The sequence below is a fragment of the Gossypium arboreum genome, chromosome 9, assembly GCF_025698485.1.
Source record: "Gossypium arboreum isolate Shixiya-1 chromosome 9, ASM2569848v2, whole genome shotgun sequence".
NCBI classification, from domain to species: Eukaryota; Viridiplantae; Streptophyta; class Magnoliopsida; order Malvales; family Malvaceae; genus Gossypium; species Gossypium arboreum.
The window spans coordinates 8,748,244-8,771,870 of record NC_069078.1 but is presented as its reverse complement, the minus strand read 5'-3'; the positions used below and the strand labels follow the sequence as shown (position 1 = coordinate 8,771,870).

Below are 23,627 nucleotides of genomic sequence, written 5' to 3'. Positions count from 1 at the left end.
TCACGGGTTTGAAACTTGGGTGTACATGATAGCTCATCTAGCACCCGGATAGTGTTGTCCAACCAGAATTCAGCTTGCTCGGCATCGTCGTTATCCGTAGCTTTAAATTCAGAGCCCCATGTTTTCAATTCATCGATTGGGGCTTACTTGACCTTATTTGGTCGATTCTGGGAGGTATTGTAGGTCTGCGGGGTTGCATTAGTCGGGAATGGAGGTTGTGGAACAGTAGTGTTAGTTCGAATGTATTGGTTAAACCAATCATTCATCACACTATAAAAGGCTTGCTTAGCCTCATCATTCGGATTGCTGGCAATAGGTTGAGAGTCCGTCGGTGCTGTCCCTTGCGCGGGAGCAGGTGCCACACTCTCCACATCATCAGCTATTGCTCGGTTGGGATCGGGATCCATTGCTATAAACAAACACAAACTCAAATTGTCAGAAATCACCACACTATCAATTTGTCACTTAATGGCATGTATAGCTAGACCCCAAACATATCACGGTAGTCCTAGGATCGACTAAACCGTAGCTCTGATACCAATAAAATTGTAACACCCCGAACCCGAGACCGTTGCCGGTGTCGGACACGAGGGGTTAACAAGCCAAAACCACTTATAGCACCGACCAACTTGAAATCCCAGGCAAGCTGGAAAAACTGCATCAATGTTGCCTTAAAAAGCATATCTCGAGTTACAAAACTCGAAAACTGATTCCGTAAATTTTCCCTGAATTTAGACTCATATATCCATCCCTGGATTTATTTCTAGAATTTTTGGTCAGGCCAATTGGTACAGTTTATTAGTTAAAGTCGCCCCTGATACAGGGGTCGACTACACTGACCTTCGCGCGTTACAACTTGAATATCTCTCTGTACAGGGTTTCAATACTGATTCCGTTTATTTTTAATGAAACTGGACTCAAAAAGGAATCTGTACATATAAGGCATGACTTCTAATTCATTTTGGATAATTTATGGAAAATTTTAAAAGTCGCGACAGGGGACCCAGAAACCGTTCTGGCCCTATCTCATGAGAACTTTAATATCTCTCGGTATACTGATCATATGATCGTTTCGTTACTTTCATATGAAAATAGACTCGTCAAGGTTCGATCACATAATTTATTCACTATTTAACACCATTCCTACAAATTTTGGTGATTTTCCCCATCCACGTCACTGTAGCTGGCAGCATCTGTTTTTAAGGTAGGCTTTACCTAATTTGTAGTCTCCATGGGCCAACTATGGTCTTGCCATACATGGGTCCACATATGATCATATTTAGCCATTCCAATGGCTGATCATGTGACCAACACTCCCATTCCAATCCATAATCACATCATGAAACCATATATAATTACAAACCACAAATGGTCTAATTCCATACTCCACTATTACGAACCATTTTCGCATGGTCGCACACATATACATCACAAGTACTTAAAATAACCGAGGGTAGTCCTATACATGCCATATCCAAAACTCAACTAAAGGAGTACCAAAAGGGCTTTGATAGTGTGGTTGACTTCAACTTCTATGATCCCGAATCCGATCGCTAACGAGCAAAATCTATAAACAGAGAAACAAAGAAACGGAGTGAGCAATTTATGGTTAGTAAGTTTCGAGCCATAATATACATACAACCAAAGCATAGCATTCAAGTAGCTAAACAATAATTCATATGCACAATTTCTCAAAGACATGCTTACTTCACAATCCCAACTCTCATGTTCATACACAAATAACGGCTTAGTTAATGCCGATAGCTCATTTATCATTGGAGCGAATATTCATACGCACTTACTCATAGTGTGCAAAGCACACACAAAACATACCTTGTTGTTGGGAACTTCACAAGTGCATTAACTGAAAATTTTACAGCAAGCTTATAATTTTCAAATCACATACCTTCGAGTTTAACCGGATATAGCTACTGTTCAAACGCCTTCGGACATAGCCGGTTATGGTAACCCGCACAAAGGCCTTCGGACTTAACCGGATATCACAATTTGCACAATTGCCTTGGGCTTAGCCCGGATATCATAACTCGCACAATTGCCTTGGGCTTAGCCCGGATATCACAATTACACAATTGCCTTCGGGCTTAGCCCGGATATCACTCGAACATTCATACACATCTTTGTTTCAATTTCATAACACAACTCTTATGCACAATTCACTTAGCAAAAATATCATTTCGGCTCAATGGCCACATACAAAGGCACAAATTTGATTGCTTATTACTTCATTCAATCGAATCAAAATCTAAGTTTCGATACTCGAAAACTTACCTCGGATGTTGTCGAACGATTCGATGGCTATTCGACTACTTTTCCTTCCCTTTATCGGATTTGGTCCCCTTTGCTCTTGAGCTTAATTTAACAAATAATTTGATTCAATCATTTGAGTATCGAAAAGAAGAACTCAAGGCACTTAGCCCACATATATTCACTAGACATTAAAGTCACATAAGTACGAATTCATGAATCGACTTAACACACAAAGCCTTCAACATGCTTACTCATGGCGAACAACACAACCTCTTAGGCACTCATTCATGGCCGATTATGCATGTTGATGTTGAGGCCAATTACATGTTTAACACCACACATGAATGGCACACATTTTACTAGCTAATGCTTTACATATTGTAGCTCAATACTTATAATATAGCATCAAGCACTCATATGGCCGATTATACTTAGTCATTCTTGCACCAAATCAACAATAAATTCCAAGATTTTCACATCATATGTGTACTAGGCCGAATGTACTTGCAATTTCACAACCATTCTTCAACATTTTCTTCTTTAAACAAACATATTTATCACTTACTTCATAACCAAAACATCATGTGCAAATACACACATATAGGTGCAAGGCCGAATCTCAAGGGGTTCATACCCATCCAAACACAAATTTTTACCAATCAAGTAACAAGCATAAATCATGCTCATGAATGCACCATGGCCGAATACCTCACACCATGCTCCTTTTAATTTTGTTTTTGGTCATGGTTAAACAAAGAATTCAATGTCCTACTCAAGAATACTAAAAAGAAATTTCAAGAGTAGTCAATCCATCATTGCATGCATCATTATCAAGCTTCACATTTAGCATGCAATGGCTTTAACACAATATCAACCTTGGCCTAATACCATTTCCATGGCATAACAAGGATTTGAACCATGGCTAACATGAACATCAAGTTAGCAACTAAAACATGCATGAATCTCATGACACAACTTCATACATACTTTAATCTTGATGCAAGTATAGCCAAATCTCCTTCTAGATCTCTTCTAAACCAAAAATGGAGCAAAAATCCTATCTTCTTCCTTAGTACTTTCGGCCAAAAAGGAGAGAACAAGGATGAACAAAATTTTTTCTTTGCTTTTCTTTCACTCACGGCAACAATGGGGAGAATACCACACACACACACATTTTTTTTTTGTTTCTCTTCCCACCACTAAATTTTTTTATCATTTCATCACATCATGCATTATCAAAACATGTCATAACATGTTTTTCCTTGCCCATAACTCCTTGTCATGGCCGGCCACTATGCCATCTTTGTGGAATTTGACATGCAAATCCCTTAATTTTGCATGCATTATCAACTAGTCATCACACATTTCCCCATCATACTTTCAAAGTTTACTACTAGGTCCTTTCTAGTGAAATTCACCTTTATAACACTAAATCGAATCATCAAAAATGCCACACACAAATTAACACATATCATAGGCATCAAAATAAATTTTAAATTATTTTTATGCCTCGGTTTTGTGGTCCCGAAACCACATTCCGACTAGGGTCAATTTTGGGCTGTCACAGGTATTTCAGTAATTTATCTCCTAGGGGTAAAACTGTAAATTTTCCACTTTTAAAGATATTTCAGTAATTTAGCTATTTTAGGGTTTTTCATGCATATTCCTACCTTTCACGTACTAACAGAATCACTACCGAGGGTTCTTACCGAATTGGGCCCGTTGGCCCATCATTCCAATTTTGGCCCATTAAGCCCAAAAATATCGAGGGCACAGAAATCATGCACTTTGCAATCCAAATTTTGCAGTTTACCAAAAACATCAATCGATTTACCTCACGAGCATTCGCACACTCGTAAATCTACAAAATACCGGTTTTCGGCATTTCGGCTTTTCGACTTTTGCCGATCCAGACTAAGAAAGAGGGTGTTAGTTACACACTGCTTGCGACGATATCTTGATTTAGATCCACACACGAACCGCCTACAATTGGATTACTAACACGCTAATCTAACTATTCAAATACAAACTACGTATTAACCCCTTACAATATTCGGCCAACCACACCTACAGATCATAGTAAGCTTATAAGAAATCAATAAGCAACTCATTAACAAATTTTTGTCAATGTTTACCACATAATCATAATTTCACTGCAAGCTGTCTTCCTGAGCAATAGTCACTAAATTATTTATAACTGGAGCTACGAAACTCCAAATCAAGTTCCGTTAATTTTCCCTGAAAATAGACTCATATATCTTCTATCCATAAAATTTTCAGAATTTTTGGTATGGCCAATAAATACCAGATTTTTCTTAAAGTTTCCCATGTTTCACTGTTTGACTAATCTGACCACTCTTCAATACGAATCAAATTTCTCATTGTACAGAATTCAAAATATGTTCTCGTTTATTCCATTTGAAACTAGACTCATTAAGCTTTAATTACATAATTTATGCAACTTCTAACTCATCTCCCACAATTTATGGTGATTTTCCAAAGTCACATTACTGCTGCTGTCCCAAGCAGATTTATTACCAAATCACTCTTTCACACCTAACTTGCATGCTTGTTATTTAAACATGTATATCACCAATCAATCATCACATATCTATGATTTTACTTAAGTATAATCTCCATTTCATCATTTTAAAGCACAACATGTTAGCCGATTTTTCCCTTTAACATCTAAGGCACATGCATGCTCATTTGTTTGGCTCAACTTCACCTATCTTCCATTTTTTTCATCAAAAGAACATGAAACAACAACCATTTCCTTCATTTTAATTCATGACTAAATGTCACAACACAACTAAAAACCAAAATATGCTTCAAGAGTTAAGGTAGAATCAAGAAGAACTCATGAATATCAAGATAGAAGCCAACTACCATGAACTTACCTTCAATTTTCTTCCCCAAGTGACCGAACACTCAAGAGCTTTCTCCTTTCCTTTCTCTTCTCTAACTTTCAGCTATGATGAACAAAGATGGACAAAACTTTGTTCTTTTCACCCCTTTTTCTTTTAATAAAACTTCATATTTCATCCATTTAATTCTTTAATACAAAAGACATGAAATTCTTATCATGAAACATTTACCTAACCCATTATCATGAAACATTTACCTAACCCATTATCATGGAACATTTACCTAACCTATTATCAATTTGTATCAATTTGTACCATAAATTATGGATATCAAGTGTACATTTTGTCTACAATAACATGATGGCTGGCCACTTCATGTAAAATGGGAGGTTTGTCATGCAAATCCTCCTATTTTGCACTCCTATTTATTTGGTCACTTCAATTTAGCCTATAGCATTTTCAAACATTTTCACATAGGTCCTATTTCGTAATTTCACTCACAAATGATAAAAATTAAAGCATGAAATTTTGCCAACATTCACAGAATTCCCGAAAATTGGGGCGTTACAGAAAATGGGTTCGGGGTAGATGCGGATTGAGATGGGAGGGGAGTAAAAGTTTTAGGGAGAAAGTGGGAAGGAGTAAAAGTATTGGGGGAAAGTAAAAAAGTTTGGGGTAAAAATGTAAAAAAAAAGTTTGGTATTCGGTTGATTCGAATTATTCAAATTTAAAAAATAAACTCGATTCGAACTCGAAATTCGAAAAAAATCGAGTTGACTCGAATAGCTAAATTAATTTGAATAACTCAATTTGTTTAACTCGAAATTCAAATTTTTTTCGATATTTTCAAGTCAAATTGAGTTTTACTAATATCTACTTAAGATTAAGTAAAGCTCAATTGAGTTTGAAAAAATATTTTTTTTTTTGAATTTTGAGTTATTTAATTTTTTTTGCATAAACTCAAATACTTAATTTGATTTTTAAGTTAAAGTTGAATATCTAAATATTTATAAAAAATAGAAAATATCTAAATTTATTAAAATTGTTTAAAATTATATAAAAATGTTAAACTATATATTTTTTAAAAATTTTAGGACTAAACAAATAAATTATAAAATTAAGTTAATTAAAGAATTTTTAAATATATATGATATCGGTTAAATATTTGATCTCATATCCTATGTTGCAGGGTTTGTGTTGTATTTTGAGGTGCTTGTCTCATGTCTCTGCTCAGCTGTTTCTATTTTTGGGTTTGATATAGTGGTTAGTATGTCTATTACATGTTTATTATATTCGTGGTCCTCAGCTGACCTCTTATTAATAAAATATTTTGATTGGTTAAAGAGAAGTTTTACTGCGTAAAAGTTATTTTTTTTTCACTCAGAACTATCAAAATGTATTAAAAATTCTTTGATTGTTAATTTTAATGGTTGACAATTAAAGTTAATTGTCTTTAATTTTTTCGGTTAAAACTATCATGTGTTACAATCACGGTCGACATGTGATAAAAATAGTAAAAAATAAAATAAATAAAAGTTATAAAAATTATTAAATTTTAATAAAATATTTAAAAGTTATTAAAAATTATAAAATTAAAAAATTTGTAACATTTTATAATAATTATAAAATATAACAAAAATTGTAAAATTTTATAAAATCGTAAGAAAATTATAAAATTAAGAAATATAAAATTTGTAAAATTATTATATCTCATAATCATGTTTTTCCAATATGCTCAAACGGATCATAATCAACTTAATGTTTCCTTAATTTTGCTTACCTTTCTCCTCCTACTTACATTCAATCTTTTTTTATTAGCTTTGTATATCAAACCAATTTCTATCCAAACTTCAGAAATATTAGAAAAAGCATGTGCCATTGTAACTATTATTGCATTTTGTCACGCCATAGCATACTCCATTTGATTCCTTGTGTTATTATCAATGTTTGTAATAATGTATAGTGTGCTTCTATAAAAAAAAATTATTGATTTCATATGCTTGTAATGATTTATGGTAAATGTATATATATGTATGTAACACTCCCCATAAAAACAACTCCCGTAATAGTTCCGGTGCAAAAAACTTCATCAACTTCTGTCAATTCATTCAATGATATAGTTTTCCCCTCCACTTGATTTTATAATTTTATTTTGTTTTATTTCTAAATTGTTGTAATAAATGACATTATTGGTCCTAATTTGTTAGCCAATTTTGCGATAAATGGTAAGTGTTCTCTCTATTTTAAAAAAGAAAAGAAAAGAAAATTAAAGGGAGTAATTCTATCAAATTTTATTTTACATTATTTTAAATTGGTTACTGTTTAAGGACTCATAGGGCTAATATTCCTATTCTATTGAGAATAGAAGCCTTTAGCGTAGCTTTGTTGTCCTCTCTGTAACTGGAGTTGCAGCCTTGCATGGTTGCCATTTTTCATGTTCATCGACTTCGTGAAAGCTAAAACCTAGGTCAACCAATTTTTTAATTCATTGAAATCAACCCAAATCCCCCATCGTCGCCCACAGTTTCCAGGACCTTTCCTTTTGTCTTCTGTTCTTCTCTATGATTTTGGTGTTTTTTTCTTTCTTTCTTTTTTTACGGTGAGCTGCTTGAAAATGGCGGAAGAATTGTCGAAGCAGGTGATTTACCATTAGGGTGACTTGGATTTAACCATTATTGAAGCTCAGAAATTGCCTAATTTTCCCCAACACCGTAAAATCATGACCAACAAATTTACCCCCCCCCCCAAATTTGCAATTTGGTACTGATTCATTGATTTAGGGTTCTAATTTCTAAATCCACTCCAAAATAACCCATTTTCCCCCAAAAGTTATCGCGTTAATTTTTTACCCAACTTTATGTTTTTTTTAGGGAATGGAACGTCGTCGTTTCATCCTACTTGATTTAATTTTTTCTAAATTTAATTTATGTACGTGGGAAAATATATACACTGTGTTAAAATTGTAGAGCGACTTAATAGGAACAGAATAATTTTAGACTTATTAAATGAATAGTTGATGTTAGATGTGAGTTTAAATGCGTTGAAATGTATTATTTTTTATTTATAAATTAAGATTTATTAATATTTAAAAAAGTTCGTCATATAAATATTTATAATTTAATTTTTGATAAAATATATATTATTTTAAATTATTTAAATATAAAATTACTAATCAGATTCAATAATTTTAATTGAAGTATTTTTAGATGTAATTATTAAAAATTAAAATGATTAAGATAAAAATATTAAAAATTGGTTGAACATATTAAAATCTCATTCCAATCGATACTGAGTTAGTACGTAATAATACATATCAATATTCGTTAAAATGACCTAAACACATTAAAATAGTCGAAACACACCAAAATTAATTATTAATTATAACCAAAATTATTTTGATTTCGATTTAAATATGAAAAGATACGTACCGATTATATAGATCAATACTATCAACCATGATAGTAGCACTAACATTTGATGAAGATAAAAAATCATTTGATTTTAAAACCTATATGAGGATCTTATTTTATAACGTAAAAGCTTTAGTAGTCACCAAATTATGGTTTTTTTTTCTTTTTTATTATCCAACAATGAAAAGTTACAAAATGGTCATCAACTATTAATAAATTTCTTTTTTGGTCACTCAACTATTTAAAATTGTCTTTTTTTGTCACCTAATTATCTTGAATTTTTGAGTATTCCTATTTTTACATTAGTCAATTAATGATTAAAAAAAATTAAATAATTGAATGATCGTTTTATAATTTTTTATAATTTTACGAGATTGTGGTAACAAAAAGAGAAGGGGACGAAGGTGTTGAGTTTTAAACAACTTTCCTCGTGTAACTATGTAAAATGAAGCAACTTGGGTATCATAGTTTTGTAGTCTTCTATTGCCCCCAAGGGAATGTCAATAACATGACAACATTATTAGCTTACATATGACAACATTATTTTCTTTTTATTTAAAAATTTAAAATATTATTAATATTTATATTTTTATAATTAAATTTAAGCATAATATAATATTTAATTAATAATTAAAGTGAAAGACTTTTGGATCCTTCTTGATGATAATACGACCACAAGTTATACAAGAGGTTTTTTAGGTTCAATTTTGAATTTTTATCTTTTGATTTTATAAAAATTGTGAAGTTAATTTTTTATTTTAATTTATCATAATTTCTTCATTGTATTTTATAAAATTAAAAATTAATCCAATTAAATAATATTATTAAATCTTATCATTGAATTATTAACGTAGAAATCAACAGTTCATTAATTTATATACAAAGAATTAACAAACCAAACAATTACCGGTTAAATTTCACACTAACTTCCCAAGATAAATTTTCTCCCAAACGGTTTGATTATACGTAGAAAGATGACATCAATGATGTTGCACAATCTTTTTCATTGCTTAAAAATGTTGACACTATTAGGAAGACCATATGATATGATAAATTTTAACATCTAAGTTTCAAATAGCAAACGACCCTCCATTTTTCTCACTCAAGAACGCCAACCAATCTTCATTCAAGGGAAAATGACCACAAATTTGAAGATCTGTAGAAAAGGGAGAAGATTGTTTGATCCAATTTTTTTCATTGCAGAAACAAGAAATGATGGAAAAATTTCCCAATATATCTGAGGATGTGTTTGGTCGTTGGTATCGGCTCAGATGGTCGATAATTTAGCCTTGAAGGAAGAAGGTGAGTTCGAAATTATCATATTATTTACTTTATATTTAGTAAATCAAACATTTTGAGAAAATTATTAGATTATCGAAATTATCAATTGATAGAAGCATTTTGAAAAAAGTTATTAGATAAAATGCACCCTTACTTGATATCTAATTCAAAAGATGCAGAAGTTTGAGACTTCATGTTTACTTTTCTTCCATACACCATAAGGTTTAGGTGAGGAATTGTGGTAAAAATCTTATTGACATTCAAGGTTTATGTCATTGAATTTATATGATCGGCATAATGATTAAGGGTTATTCATTAGTTGAATTTATTAGAATTCGACTATCCAGAAAAGCAAAGTGTTTAGCTTTTTATTTGGGTAGCTCGGCAGTTCCTACCTTTTGGTTGTAGTGTGTATGTGGTGCGGGTATATTTCTATTGAAGAAAAAAGTTTATGATGTCAATTACTTTAGTATTCATAAAGTCTTAAGTTTGAATTCCAAAACTCGAAAGATTGAAACTCTTTTATTTTTTAGGTTTCATTTTTATTTTTATAAAATAAAAAGATTGATCTCATTGATTTAATATACAATTTGATATATGGACTTTAATTTGGAGCAATTATGCTCATGAAATTTTGATTGTGGTTCAAACGTATACATGAAACTTTAATTTTAACTCAATCATAAACATTTGAAGAAATAAATACATCAAATTATTTTTATATTGGATAATTATAATTATTTGTGTATGCAATATATAAACATAAAATAATGTTATATCAATAATTATGTTAATAATTTGTGAAAATTTGATCAAATAAAAATTATGTATTAAATTTTACAAAATCAAAATTCATGTATAGAATTACACATTAAATCAAAATTCATATATAATTTTGAAATTTATCTTTCTTATTTAAAATTTGAATCCCAGTATTTGAAAACCAAAACCTAGCATATACCATAGCTAGAAAGGAGACAAAAAAATTCAAAACAAAATCTCAGAAAAACAGCAGGTGAGCCATGTCTTAGAGATAGGGCCTTATCTCCATGAAACTACCCATATTCACCCATCATCTCCTTTTCTCTTCCACCATTGCTTTTGTTTTTTTTTTCTTCCCATGATCATTATCCCAACCTCTTTTTATATCCATACATGTTTTGCTTTTTTCTTTATTAAATTTAATTTTTTTATTATGGAGATAGAATATTGTAACAAATAAATATCATAACATCAATGTGGTTTATGGTGTTTATATCATGAATGAAATTAATGTGGGTCATTAATGTTCCATTTATACATTCACCTATGACTTCCATCAACCATTTCTTTTAAAAAATAAAAATAAATTAGCAACAAAAGAAAAATGGGTTATAAAGAAAAGTTGTGGGAGGATATTGTATGGTTTGAATCCATGGATTTGGTGCATTGTTCTAGTATTCATTATCATCAAATGAAAAATGTGTGGTTGAAAAATGAAAAAAAAAATAAAAGAAATTATCTGCGTGAACTTTTTTATATTTCACAAATAGTTAAATAACATATATCTGTAGGATATATAAAAAAATATAAAAATAGTTTTTAATAAGCATGTGATGATCTTTTAATTTTCACTAGTGATTTTTTAAAACAATATTATTATAAGTTCGACCATATCTGTTTATTTTGATATAATATTTAGAACTATCCGACTCATGAATAGGAGGATAATGCACTTCAGCGCACTTAAACCCAGGTCTAAATAAAAACAAAGTGTGTATGTGTTTTTTTTTTTTTTTGTCATGAAAATGCAATATATCAAATTTTCAATTACAAGATTCACCATAATCATACTAGCAAAAAAAAAAAGTCTAAATAAAATGCTAAATTTCGATTACTATTCAAGAATTTCAATATTATAAATACAATCGATCTTAATTTCTTTGATGATTTGTATTAATCAACTTCTAAAATTATTACCCAAATTATTATCCAAATACGAAGTTAGGAATCTTATACAAAATCAAAGTCCAAAATCATTCAATAAATAAAAACTAAAACTTGCTTAAAATCCTAATCTATTACAAGAAAAGTTACACTCTTAATTTTCTAGAAATTAATCAATAAAGCTTGAAAATAAAATAAAAGTTTACCAAATTAAGGAGACTCACTTGAACAGATCGAAAGATTGAACTTATTTTGTAAAAATTTTAGAGAGTATATGAGAGAATAAAAAAAATTGAGAGAAAAGTAACGAATGTTAAAAGAAAATAAAAAAATATTATTTAAAAGGAGAAGATATTTTAATCATTTTCTAATTAAATTAATATCTAATTAACTCATATATAAATATAAATATTTATTTATATAAATTTAATATATAATATAAATAATAAAAATACCTCAAATAATATTTATTTAACTCGTAAACCAACCCAATGAAGTAATAAATATAAATGTTATTGCAGTTAGATGCAATAAGTGGAGAAAGGTCGTTGCATGCAAGTCCCAAACATGCACAAAAACAAATAAAAATATAAAAAATCGATGGATGAACAAACTTTATTATTATTATTTTTTCAAAAAAGAAAAATGAAAAATTGAATCTCCAACGTTCAAACCTAATCTACAACAAGTAGAAGCTCTCATTCACCAACCTTTCGCTTTCATTATCGGTTTTGAAGACATTGAAGAATTTTATATGTGATGAAAATTATAATATATATTTCCAAGTAAATTGTATCCATCATTTTGCGTGGCAATGTCGACGGCTTCCATCAACGGTTGGTGCCTTACCTCCTCTTCTTCCTCCACCACCACCTCCTCTTTTTCCGCTCGTCGACGACCTACATTGCGGCCTTCGGTCGTCGCTAGCCTTAACTCTTCTCCTTCTCCTCCGACTCTTATCCAAGACCGCCCGGTTTTCGCTGCCCCTGTTCCTTTGCTCACCCCGGTATACATTTTTTTCTTCTTTTAAAATAATTAATAATATATCTATGATTTTGCATTAATGAATTCTTTGTGTTTGATTAAGTGATTTCGTTGAAAATGCAGCAACAGAGAAAAAAAAAAAAAAAGAAGTGAAAAGTTTTCTTTTCCCACGTTAAGTTGTTTCTTGTAAAATAAAAAAGGTTAAATTTGATTTTGATCCCTTATCATAATCGGATTTGAAATTTAGTAACTAAACTTTAATTTGGCTTGATTTAGTTCTTCTACTCTTATAATATGATTAAATAATCAAAATTGTTAAACTATTCAAGTAAAAATGCTTGCGTAATTAATTCACCTTTTTGAACACAAAAAATTCATGTTAACATGATGAGGCATTATAAAAGTGAAATATTTAATTACGTGATAAAAGTCAATGATGTTAACTATCTGGACTCATTAATAACATCGTAAATAGGCTATATGCACTAAAGCCCAAACATGAGTATAGTAGAGGGCCAAAACAAGAATTTAACCAAAAACAAATCATTATTTAAAAACACAAAATAAAATAAGTTTTAGTAAATTGAATTTGAATTATATCCCAATTCTCATAATTTTCTCTTATTTTTGATAAAATAGTACATAAATTATAAATTATTTTAATTTATCTAAAAAATGTATAACGTCCAATAATAACATGCCACATGGCATACATTTTCTTATTTAATGATATTAAAAGGATCAATTTAGAAATTGGATATAGTTCAAACATCAATTTACTATAAGTGATATTATTATGATATTTCAAAAACTTATAACATTGGGGTTTTAAATTTTTATATTCTATAAAATACGAATATTATTTCGATATTTTTAAAATGTATTTAATACCATTATTTTGCTCCTTTAATCTTTTCTTTTAATTTGCCCAAATTATAACATGACATTATAAATTATTATTAGTTTGCAAAAAAAAAATCTTTAAATCATTTTCCAATTTGAATTAAAGTATAATTATAATATAAATTAACACTTTTTTTTCTTTTATAAATCGAGAAAACTATTTTTATTGAGGAAGGTGACAAGTAATAAATAGGTTTTTTAACAATTTCATTATAGGTTCTGATATATTTGTTTTTTTTTTTTTGCTTAATGTCTAGAACTATTCATAGTATTTCCCTAACCCATAAATAGAAGGATAATACGCTTTAGTATTCTTGAACCCAAATTTTCTTACATTAGTAACAATGCTTATATTAATCGAGCTAAAACTCAATCGATAAGTAATAAATAAGTTTTTAAAAAGAAAGAATGGTGTGAAAATATTGATTGGAGTTTAAAATTTGACAGAGAGAAGAGATGGGAAACAAGTCCTACGACGAAGCCATTGAAGCTCTCAAGAAACTTCTCAGGTATATCATCCTTACCTTGATAATTTTATAACTTATTCCATCAAATCTAAAATTAAATTGGATTTATATATGATATTAATATATTTTTATGTTTGATTAAGTTCGATTTTAATATATAAATTTAAAATTTTTCTTAAATTCATTTATATTTATAAATTATTAACTTAAATTAGTTTTAAGCTCGTTAATATTATTTTTAATTTAATATTTTAGATAATTTTTATTAAAATTTTCTATTTAAGCTTATATAGTATTATATTAGGGCAATTTTAAAAGGGTGAAAGTTTGACCCTCTAAAATTTCATTTAGTTCATTCGAAAATGATGAAATTAGAAATTAATAAATTATAAAATTATATTTTAATCACTTAAAAAATTTATAATTCAATTTCAACTCCATTAAACTTGTCCCTATTATATATTTAATTTTATGTGATATAAATTAAATAATATATAAAAAAGAAAAATAAAAAAATATTACAAAAGTATCTTAAATGTTGAGCCGAGCCCAACACATAGCTTTGAGGTGGTAGCCTGGCACCTATCACCCTGCTTGTTAAAATTTTAATTATGTAATTGTTGATTGAATGTAGTGAGAAAGGAGAACTGAAAGCTGAAGCAGCTGCAAGGGTAGATCAAATAACAGCAGAGTTAAACACAACATCAGCTGATGGCAAACCATCTGACTCTTCTGTTGAGAGACTGAAAGAAGGCTTCGTTTACTTCAAGAAAGAAAAATATGAGTAATTTCTCTTCCCCCGCGTTTTTTCTTTTCACTTTATTTATTTATTTATTTTGTAAATACCTCACCATTTTTCTTTCTTTTGTTCCTTCTTTTTGCAGAAAGAATCCTGCTCTGTATGGTGAGCTTGCCAAGGGTCAAAGCCCTAAGGTACATATATCCAGTATAACATATATGGTGTCCCAGTTTTCGAGTTCCAATGGATTTAACCTTTTGGGATAATTTGTTATTCAATTTAACAAAATATAGCACACTAAGTGTTTGAATAAATGTTTGCAGTATATGATTGTTGCCTGCTCGGACTCTAGGGTCTGCCCATCTCATGTGCTGGACATGCAACCTGGTGAAGCTTTTGTGGTCCGTAATGTTGCTAACATGGTGCCACCATATGACCAGGTTCCTTTTAGACTCAATATGCTTAGCTGCTATTCTATCTGAATTTTCAGTTCATGGATGTATTAGAATCATGTTATTGACCTTTTTGTCTATGTTATATGGCAGATTAAATATGCTGGCATTGGATCTGCTATTGAATATGCAGTTTTGCATCTCAAGGTGAAGTATTCTATGTGGAGGTTCAAACTCGTTCTTGTTTAGATATTTGGGTTAAAAATAATAGACTTCAGGTTTAGTGTTCGTATCTATAATTAGGAATGTATGTGACACTTGTGCTTGCAACCTATTTGAATTTAGCTTAAAAAAGCTCGAATCCAAATCAGTCATTCTTGTGTCGAGCTCAAGCAGCTTGAGCTATTGAGCAAGTCGAATTCGAATATCTTATTACTTGACTTGAGTAGGTTGAGTATTTAAATCATGTAAATAACTTTAATTGAGCGAAGTTTGAGTACTTCAATTTTATTTCAAGCTAAGCTCGAGCGAACTCGAACTCGAACTCAGTCATTATTTGACTTCGACTCGGTTTGATTACTGCACCATCCGTACTTTATTCTTAGCAATCTCATGCAAATGAAAGTGTTAATATCTTTTATACAGGTACAAGAAATTGTGGTGATTGGACACAGTGCCTGTGGTGGAATCAAGGGGCTTATGTCTTTCCCATTAGATGGAAACAACTCAACGTAAAGCCTTATATTGTTTTTTCGTAAAAAACCGATATATTTTATGAGGAAAAAACTAGTCTAATTTGATTGAGATTTTGCAGTGATTTCATAGAGGATTGGGTTAAGATTGGAATCCCTGCTAAGGCCAAGGTGCTAGCTGAACATGGTGGTGAGCCTTTGGGAGTCCAATGTACACACTGCGAGAAGGTAAACACCTTAAATTTCAGTTTCAAACTCTCAATTTAGTCTAGTTGGTCCATATAGTTATCTTTAAAGAAGTGGTTTTGGATAGATATGAGATTCTAATCTCGACATTAGTAATCTTGTTTGATTACAACCTCTACTATGGAAATGGAAATCTCAGTTTCTTTAAGTGAATAGAAGAGTTAAACTCTTGACGTGTCCCTGTACTGTAGGCTGAAGAGCAAATTAGTCCCTATACTCTTAAACTTTGCAATTAAATATCTGTATATTTAGTTTTGGAGCAAAAGGTTGTAAAATTTTAAATAGTAGTGCCCTTGAATGTTAAAAAATATCATGTTTTATAGTAACATGGAAAAGAAAAAATATATAAAATTCAGCAATTTTAAACACAAAAAGGACTAAATTGACCACTTTTTCTTTGTCAATTTAAAATATAACAAGTAAGCTTTTTTGACGTTTAAAGGTACTACTGTTTAAAATTTTGTTGAGTGTACCTGGTTGGCCCGAGATTGGATCAAATTAGTTCATTAATTATTAAATGGGTCAATTTAATCTCTATACTATTAAAAAGAATAAAATAAGTCCAAATTTCAAGAGCTGAAATTTACTGTTTAGAAAATGACGTTTACGACTAATAGAGTTGATATTTTGAAAGTTCTTTTATGGTTCTGCTAATGAAATTTGTTGTTTGGAGTTAAACTGTAAATGATTTTTCATATTATTTTTATAACAGTAAATGTTAACTCTATCACAATTTGGTCTTATTTGATTCTTTTTAATAGTAGAGGGATAAAATTGATGCATGTAATAGTAGGACTAATTTGATCCAGTCCCTATAATGGAGATACTTACTGGTACTTTCACCTTGAAATTTTACATCATTACTTCAAATGTATAATAAGGACTTAATTGCTCACATTTATTGTAAAGGAACTAATGGAACCGTTAAGTTGTTTAATTGAATAGAATAGATTCCAAAACAAGTGAAGAGAAAAAAGAACCGGTTCAATGGGAAATTAGTAGCCCTTTCGGTTCAGAACATTCCCAAGAACTAGGGATTTAATGAACCAAAAGAACACGGTTCAATGACTTAAAGGTCACGCCGTTTTGATTTCCGGCCTGGCACATTCCCAAGAGCTAGGGTGACAAAGAGAGGAATCGTTTTGGACTTTAGCTTCTCCCTGGGAGAGAATACTATACGATTAGTTTCCCCAGTTCTCTTCTTTTAATCTAATCTACTGCAATTGAAAGCTATTCTCCAGTCTGTGCTAAAGATATTCCCAAAACTTTCCACGTGGCAATTAACTCTTTCCTCATTCGAAAGCAAAGCTTAACACACGTGCCATTTAATAGGGACTCAATGAACCAAACAAAAACGGTTCAATATCACACGAGTTCAATGGGAACTGGTAGCCCTTTTGGTTTGGTACATTTCCAAGAACTAGGGGTTAAATGAACCGAAAGAAAACGGTTTAAGGTCATACAGGTTCAATGGGGTACTGGTAGCCCTTTTGGTCCAACACGTTCCCATGAACTAGTGATTCAATGACTAAAAGAAAACGGGTCATCGAAGGTCACACCGGTTTGATTTTCAGTCTGTTTTTTTTTTTTTTCAATTGAAAATAACAATTTTGCAATGCCAAACAATTTATGGGGTGCATTTGATAAATAATGTTTTTCAGGAAGCAGTGAATGTATCCCTTGGAAACCTGCTGAGTTATCCATTTGTTAGAGATGGATTGGTGAAGAAAACCCTGGGAATCAAGGGCGGTTACTATGACTTCGTTAAAGGAAGTTTCGAGCTATGGAGTCTTCAGTTCCAACTTTCAAGCTCTCTCTCTGTATGAAAACACACCAAACCATCACCATTGACACCATCTTTGTTCCTTAACTACCAATCCTTTTTCTTACAATGTACTATGTTCATGTCTTTATCGTCTATTACAATAAATATAGATGATAGAGATCACCTGCCGCCCGCCGTCTGCGGTGGTGGCTGCGGTGGCTCTTTCCATCTATAAATTCTCCTTTGAAGAGGTGTTCATTATTTGGTTTTAATTGAATTAATCGGTAGAAATTTACTTCGGTTCGGTTAATTAATTAATGATAAAAAATCAGTTTGGTTAATGAAAGTAATTGCTAAAATAACTAAAATATGACATTTGAATGCCTTTTTGGTTATTTATTAGGTTAAGATTTTATGCTTTTTTGATTAGATATATGAAGGTTTATGTCTGGTATTTTGATTGGATTCATAAAATTATCAGTTTTTGACCAAACTAACCAAATTGGAATAATTTCATCCAAAATAAATTTGTTTTTATGACTTGGATTAATTCAATTTGATTATTAAACCCAACTTACCGACTGAGCACCTCTACTGATTTAAGCAAACTTTAAAATAACCTTATTCACTGCATTTTTTTAGGTAAAAGATGTGGCCACCATACTCCATTGGAAGCTCTACTAGGGACATCATCATCCATGCAAAGATGAGGCTTTGAATCTTCACCTTTTTTACTTTTCTTTCCTGCCTCACATTATAATCTGAATTCTGAACTGAGTTTTGTGGATGAGACAGTTTCAAGAACTAATGTTTCAGTTTAAGTTCTTTAGCATAATTTTTGAGTAGTTTTTAAGAATACACTTCTTTGTCCGGTCTAATAAATTTGATTTGATTTTGACAAAGTTTAGACAAGAAAAACTCGAACTTGGATTGGATTAGCTAGGTCTGAATCATTAGTTATTAATTAAAAATTTATTTGGATTTAATTGTAAAATAAATATATTTCATATTAAATAAATAGTAAATTCGGTCTTTCAGATTGGGCTAAACTAAAAACAGGTTTAGATAAAGAAAATAATCTCGTCTCGAATATAAACAAGTCTAGACTTGAAAGAAAATAAAGAAGAGCTAATGACAAGACAATGCAACAAAACCTTTTTAACACGAATTCAGATTCTAAATAAATTTTGGGTATAGTGTATCAAAGGTATAATATTTTAAAAACTTGATATATTTGAAGCGTCATGTCATTCTATCCTTTTTCCCGATACTAAACATGTACATATGATCAAAAGTTCGTGCAATATAATCTTACAAATATATCAAACTATTTTATAAATATGAAGATAAAGAATCCGAGTAACATAATTTAGTTAAACATGTTATGATGTTGATGTTTAAGGTATATGCGACAGGCATGTATGCTTTTAGAATTGCATTTTAATGGGTCATTTTTGACCCACCATTTCAACTTGAGGGAGACTTGTCCTTTCTCATATTAGGCTAGAGATTAGGTAAAACTTAAAAGCACTTTATATAGTAAATTATAGTTAAAGATTTAGGCTTGTGGTTGCTTGTAAGCATTTTCAATTGAGGAATTCTTCACAAAAGTCTATCTTGATATACTATTCTTTCTTTGGTGTGGTGCAACAATCTAAGTTGGATTGCTTGTAATAAAGGGAAAAGGCCAAGCAAGGATGATCATAAATTTCTTTCAAAATTGGCAGATCAATCAATTCTTTCATTTTCAGCCTATAAACATCACAACCAACTACTGCCCTAGTCTTCAAAGGCAACTTATCTTTGCTGGTTCCTTTTTAACAAAATTCTAACTATAAGTTGTTACCAATAATCATTCAATGTGATCCGGAATTCAAGTCGATGTCAAATATAAATATATATACATACATATATATTCATATTTTTTTAAATGTTTTTCGTATATTGAGAGGATATATTCCTTATTCATCTTCGATTATGTGTAAGATATAAATGACGCGTATGAAAATATCAAAAAAAACAAGCAGAGGATTTAAATATATCAATAGTTTGGTGCAATAGTGTAAGAAAACAAAATGCCACCCATATCTTTATTGATAAACATACAAATAAGAATGTTACAACGGAATCTTACCAATGATGAATCATACAACTCTTGAATGTTGAAACCTTGTTTTTTTTTTTTATATGATAAATGGTTTTGGTCTGAAATATGCTCTTCCACAATGTATTTTTCTTTACATATTATATTTACATAAAATAGCATTATGATACCTTGATACCGTCATCTTTGATTATCTGAGTGCTGGTGTCAAGAAGAGTCACTAATGATCTTGGTTTTCGGCTCCGAACCCGGCCTGCTTCCTTCAATAACTCCCCTAACCTTTGTTTCTCGTCGATAACATCTGGATTTGCTGTTCCAAGCTTCTCTTCTCTTATGTCAACAACATAATCCAGGATTTCAATGGCATCATTCAACCTGTGAAATATAATAAAAACATGTGAAAAAACCCCCCGAGAAAATGTCTATAATTGAATCTCGACATCTGCAAATGTGTGTTACAAATATAGAATTGAAACCCAACATCCGCAAACTATACACCGAGTCTAAGGATTTTACCTTCCCATTGCGTCATAGGTACCAGCTAGATTGCTGTACACCCCTAATGTATCAGGGTGATATGGACCATATTCCTTGTCTAATATGTTCCTTGCTTCTTCGAACAGATCGGTTGCCTCGTTTATCGAGTATCGTTGAATGCAGGCAAGCCCCATTTGATTCAGAGCGATACCGAACAAGGCAGACTTCTTTTCTCCGCTAGCTCGGAACTTGGAAATGGAACTTTTGAAGGTATTGTAGGAATCGGTATAGCTCCCCATCATATAGTACATGACTCCCATCTGTGCTTCAATGCCTGCAATTGTACTTTGTTGACCCGGGGCTTCGTGGAAAATGGTTAAAGCCTTCTTAAGTAGTTTGAGTGCTTGATCCAGATCATTCATCGATTGATATATAGCAGCAATGTCAATGAGGCCACTGGCAATCTCTTCAGAGGGGATTCCAGGGTTTGGCTTTCCGTAAATCCGGAGTGCATCCTCGCAATAAGTTCGGGAATCCCTTACTTTTCCTATCTTATTGTGCAAATCAGCCAACCGAACGTAAACCGAAGCAACTCTTGGGTGATTCTCTCCTTTTGCAGATTTATACACTGTGAGTGCTTTTTGATAAGCCAAAACTGCCTCATCGTACCGAGCCAATGATAAATATGCATCTCCGATACTACAATCAATTGAAGCAACATCCACTTCATTGCCATTTGCTGCCATGGCCATGCTAGCTAAAACATAGTGCTCGAGGGCTGATTCATAGTCTCCTTTTGAGTCACAAATGAGTCCCATGAGTTTTCTATCAGCAGCTTCTTCGATAGAAGCCAGTGCACCATTCTCACCGTGGATGTCAAGAGCTATTTGACAAAGCTTCTCAGCCTCATCAAACTGCAGTGCTTGTACGTGTGCTTCAGCCACATACCGACATGTCTCGCCGACTCGAGGATCAGTTTCTCCAAGAACTTGTCTTTGGATCTCCAAACCTGCTGTATAACACAATATTGAGTTCTCGATTTGGCCCTGCATTGCATAGGTATCACCTAACTGCATGCATCCAGCAAATTTAGCAAGTGCATGAGGTTGGCCATCCTCAATTACTGGAATCTCGATCGAGCGCTCAAGAACTGGAATTGCTTCATTGTATTGGCCTAAGTTGGAGTATAATGCTGCAAGAATATGTAAAGACATTACGAGGTCTAGACTTGGTTTGCCATCCGTGCATTTCTCGAATGATTTTGTTGCTCGAAGAGCCAATTCAAGGGCCTTCTTCGGATTTTCACCAGAAGACATCATATCCCTTGTCTGCTTGAGCAAAACTGGTCCAAGGTCCGGATTTTCTGATCCGTCCACTAGAGAATTCCTTTGTTTCCCCAAAGGAGAAGCTGCATTTACTACTTTTCTTGCATTCCTCTCCTTTTCAAATGGATTTTTCTCTTGAGAAGATTTGCTCTTTGGACTCGATTTTGCCGATGCTTCGGTATCTGATTGCAACCGATACCGATGCTTAACACCTCCAGCTTGGTCCTTCTTCTTCTTCTTCTTCTTCTTCTTCATCGTTTTCTCACCAGACTCACTTCGTTGTTTCTTAGAGGCCAAGTCACAAACACCTTCTGTTTCATTTTTCTCTGCAACAACCTCTTCTGTCGTTTCAACAACGCCAAAATCCCCAACAAGATGGCGCAATTCGGAATCAATCCTCGATTCATCAATGTACGATCCATAACTAGACATGGATGGAGATTGTTCAGAGCTCTGCATCTCATAGACATTATGATAAAGCTGCTCAATGGAAGCTTCCATTTCCCCATCAATGGCTAAACCGTGTTGACTCTTTGGACTCAATGCTCTTCTTGGAGATCTTTCTTCAATAAAACTATCTTTATAAGCAGTGGAAACTCCATCGTTGAGTTCTACAACTCCACTTTGTCCATTCCTTGCATCCATAGCTAATCCAGGCATTTTTTTTCTAAGAAAATTAAAAAATAAAGCACCAAATCTATGATTAAACATAACTTAATTTCAATCTCGTAATCATAATAACCCAAGAAAAAAAATCCGATTTCATCATTTGTCAAATTCATCCATAATATCAAAAAAGCTAGACAAATTTTCTCATCCAATCTGTTCTAAAAATAAAAAAAAAACAGCTCTAGTTTTTTTCACTTGAATACTAAATTTAGTTAATGAAAGCAAATTCAATGATCAATATAACGAGACTAAGAAAAACAGCTATATATATAACCAGAATTTATAGAGAAATACATCAAATTCTTCATACCTTTAATGGTAGTTCTTTTCAGTGAAGAAATCCCAGATTCTTTTTTTCTTTTTTACAAACGAAAAAGTTCTAAAAGATGATTTTCTCTGTGGGTTTTATAAGAAGAAGATGATGAAGAAATGGGGTGCTGCCATGTATTTCTTTCTGCATCATTGTTGGTTATATATTATATATATTTGTCAGCTTTGTAATGCATAAAAGACCAAGGGAGAAATTGAGATTTTTTAAAAAATTTAATATAAAAAGTTTAGATTATTGTAAATATTTTATTTATTGGTGTGGGGAATTTGGAAGGTGACTTTTCTCCACCCCTATATTTTTATTATTTTTCCCAAGAAATTCATAACATCTTTAAATATTAAATTAAATTATACCATACAAATAAATATATGAAAATAATATAAACAGTCTCACTCCGATTTCAAAACAATCTATTTTTATTTGTTGAACAATCTCATTATATTTGTTCTTTTTCACATAATGCTTAGAGTTTATCCTCTCCTTAACCCATAGATAGGAATACAATGTGCTTTAGGATACTCAAATCTACTGATAATAATACCCATACTAATCAAGCTAAGAGTCAATCTGACATTTTTATTAAGTTTTGAATTATCTCTTTATTTTGTTTTATTCATTATAAAATATGTTTAAATTATTAACCAATAATTGAAATAGAGGGGACTTTATTTCAATTAACAAAATCTTAATCGAAATGACAATTCATTTCGGACCTCAATGCAATTTTTTTTAATGAAAAGAAAATTAAGAAAACGAGACAATTGAAAAATTGGCACGTTTA

At 31.5% G+C, this 23,627-nt stretch overlaps 2 protein-coding genes and 1 long non-coding RNA gene across 4 annotated transcripts; 2 read left to right on the top strand and 1 right to left on the bottom strand.

The window, feature by feature from the left end:
* The first annotated feature begins 9,456 nt into the window (after window positions 1–9,456).
* Window positions 9,457–11,574, top strand: LOC128280911 (uncharacterized). The gene is made up of 2 exons (XR_008271114.1): window positions 9,457–9,847; window positions 11,508–11,574. It is a non-coding gene; the product is annotated as an uncharacterized LOC128280911 (long non-coding RNA).
* Window positions 11,575–12,508: 934 nt separating this feature from the next.
* LOC108489292 (carbonic anhydrase, chloroplastic-like) lies at window positions 12,509–18,775 on the top strand. Its single transcript, XM_053019538.1, has 10 exons — window positions 12,509–12,758; window positions 14,087–14,148; window positions 14,741–14,890; window positions 14,991–15,039; window positions 15,169–15,285; window positions 15,391–15,444; window positions 15,883–15,968; window positions 16,052–16,157; window positions 17,837–17,995; window positions 18,583–18,775. Exons 1-10 carry the CDS (start codon window positions 12,567–12,569, stop codon window positions 18,622–18,624), a joined length of 1,017 nt encoding a protein of 338 aa, XP_052875498.1. The 5' UTR covers window positions 12,509–12,566; the 3' UTR covers window positions 18,625–18,775.
* A 1,228-nt stretch (window positions 18,776–20,003) lies between these two features.
* On the bottom strand, window positions 20,004–23,047 carry LOC108489291 (protein KINESIN LIGHT CHAIN-RELATED 2-like). 2 transcript variants are annotated; one of them, XM_053019537.1, is made up of 3 exons: window positions 22,826–23,047; window positions 20,561–22,493; window positions 20,004–20,419 (listed from the first exon to the last, which is right to left on the bottom strand). In XM_053019537.1, the coding sequence occupies exons 2-3, from the start codon at window positions 22,489–22,491 to the stop codon at window positions 20,206–20,208; spliced, it is 2,145 nt and encodes a 714-aa protein (XP_052875497.1). In that variant the 5' UTR covers window positions 22,492–22,493; window positions 22,826–23,047; the 3' UTR covers window positions 20,004–20,205. The 2 variants fall into 2 exon arrangements, with proteins under 2 accessions (XP_052875497.1, XP_017649216.1); XM_017793727.2 differs by having other exon boundaries at window positions 20,561–22,513; window positions 22,826–23,045.
* Between the last annotated feature and the right edge of the window lie 580 nt (window positions 23,048–23,627).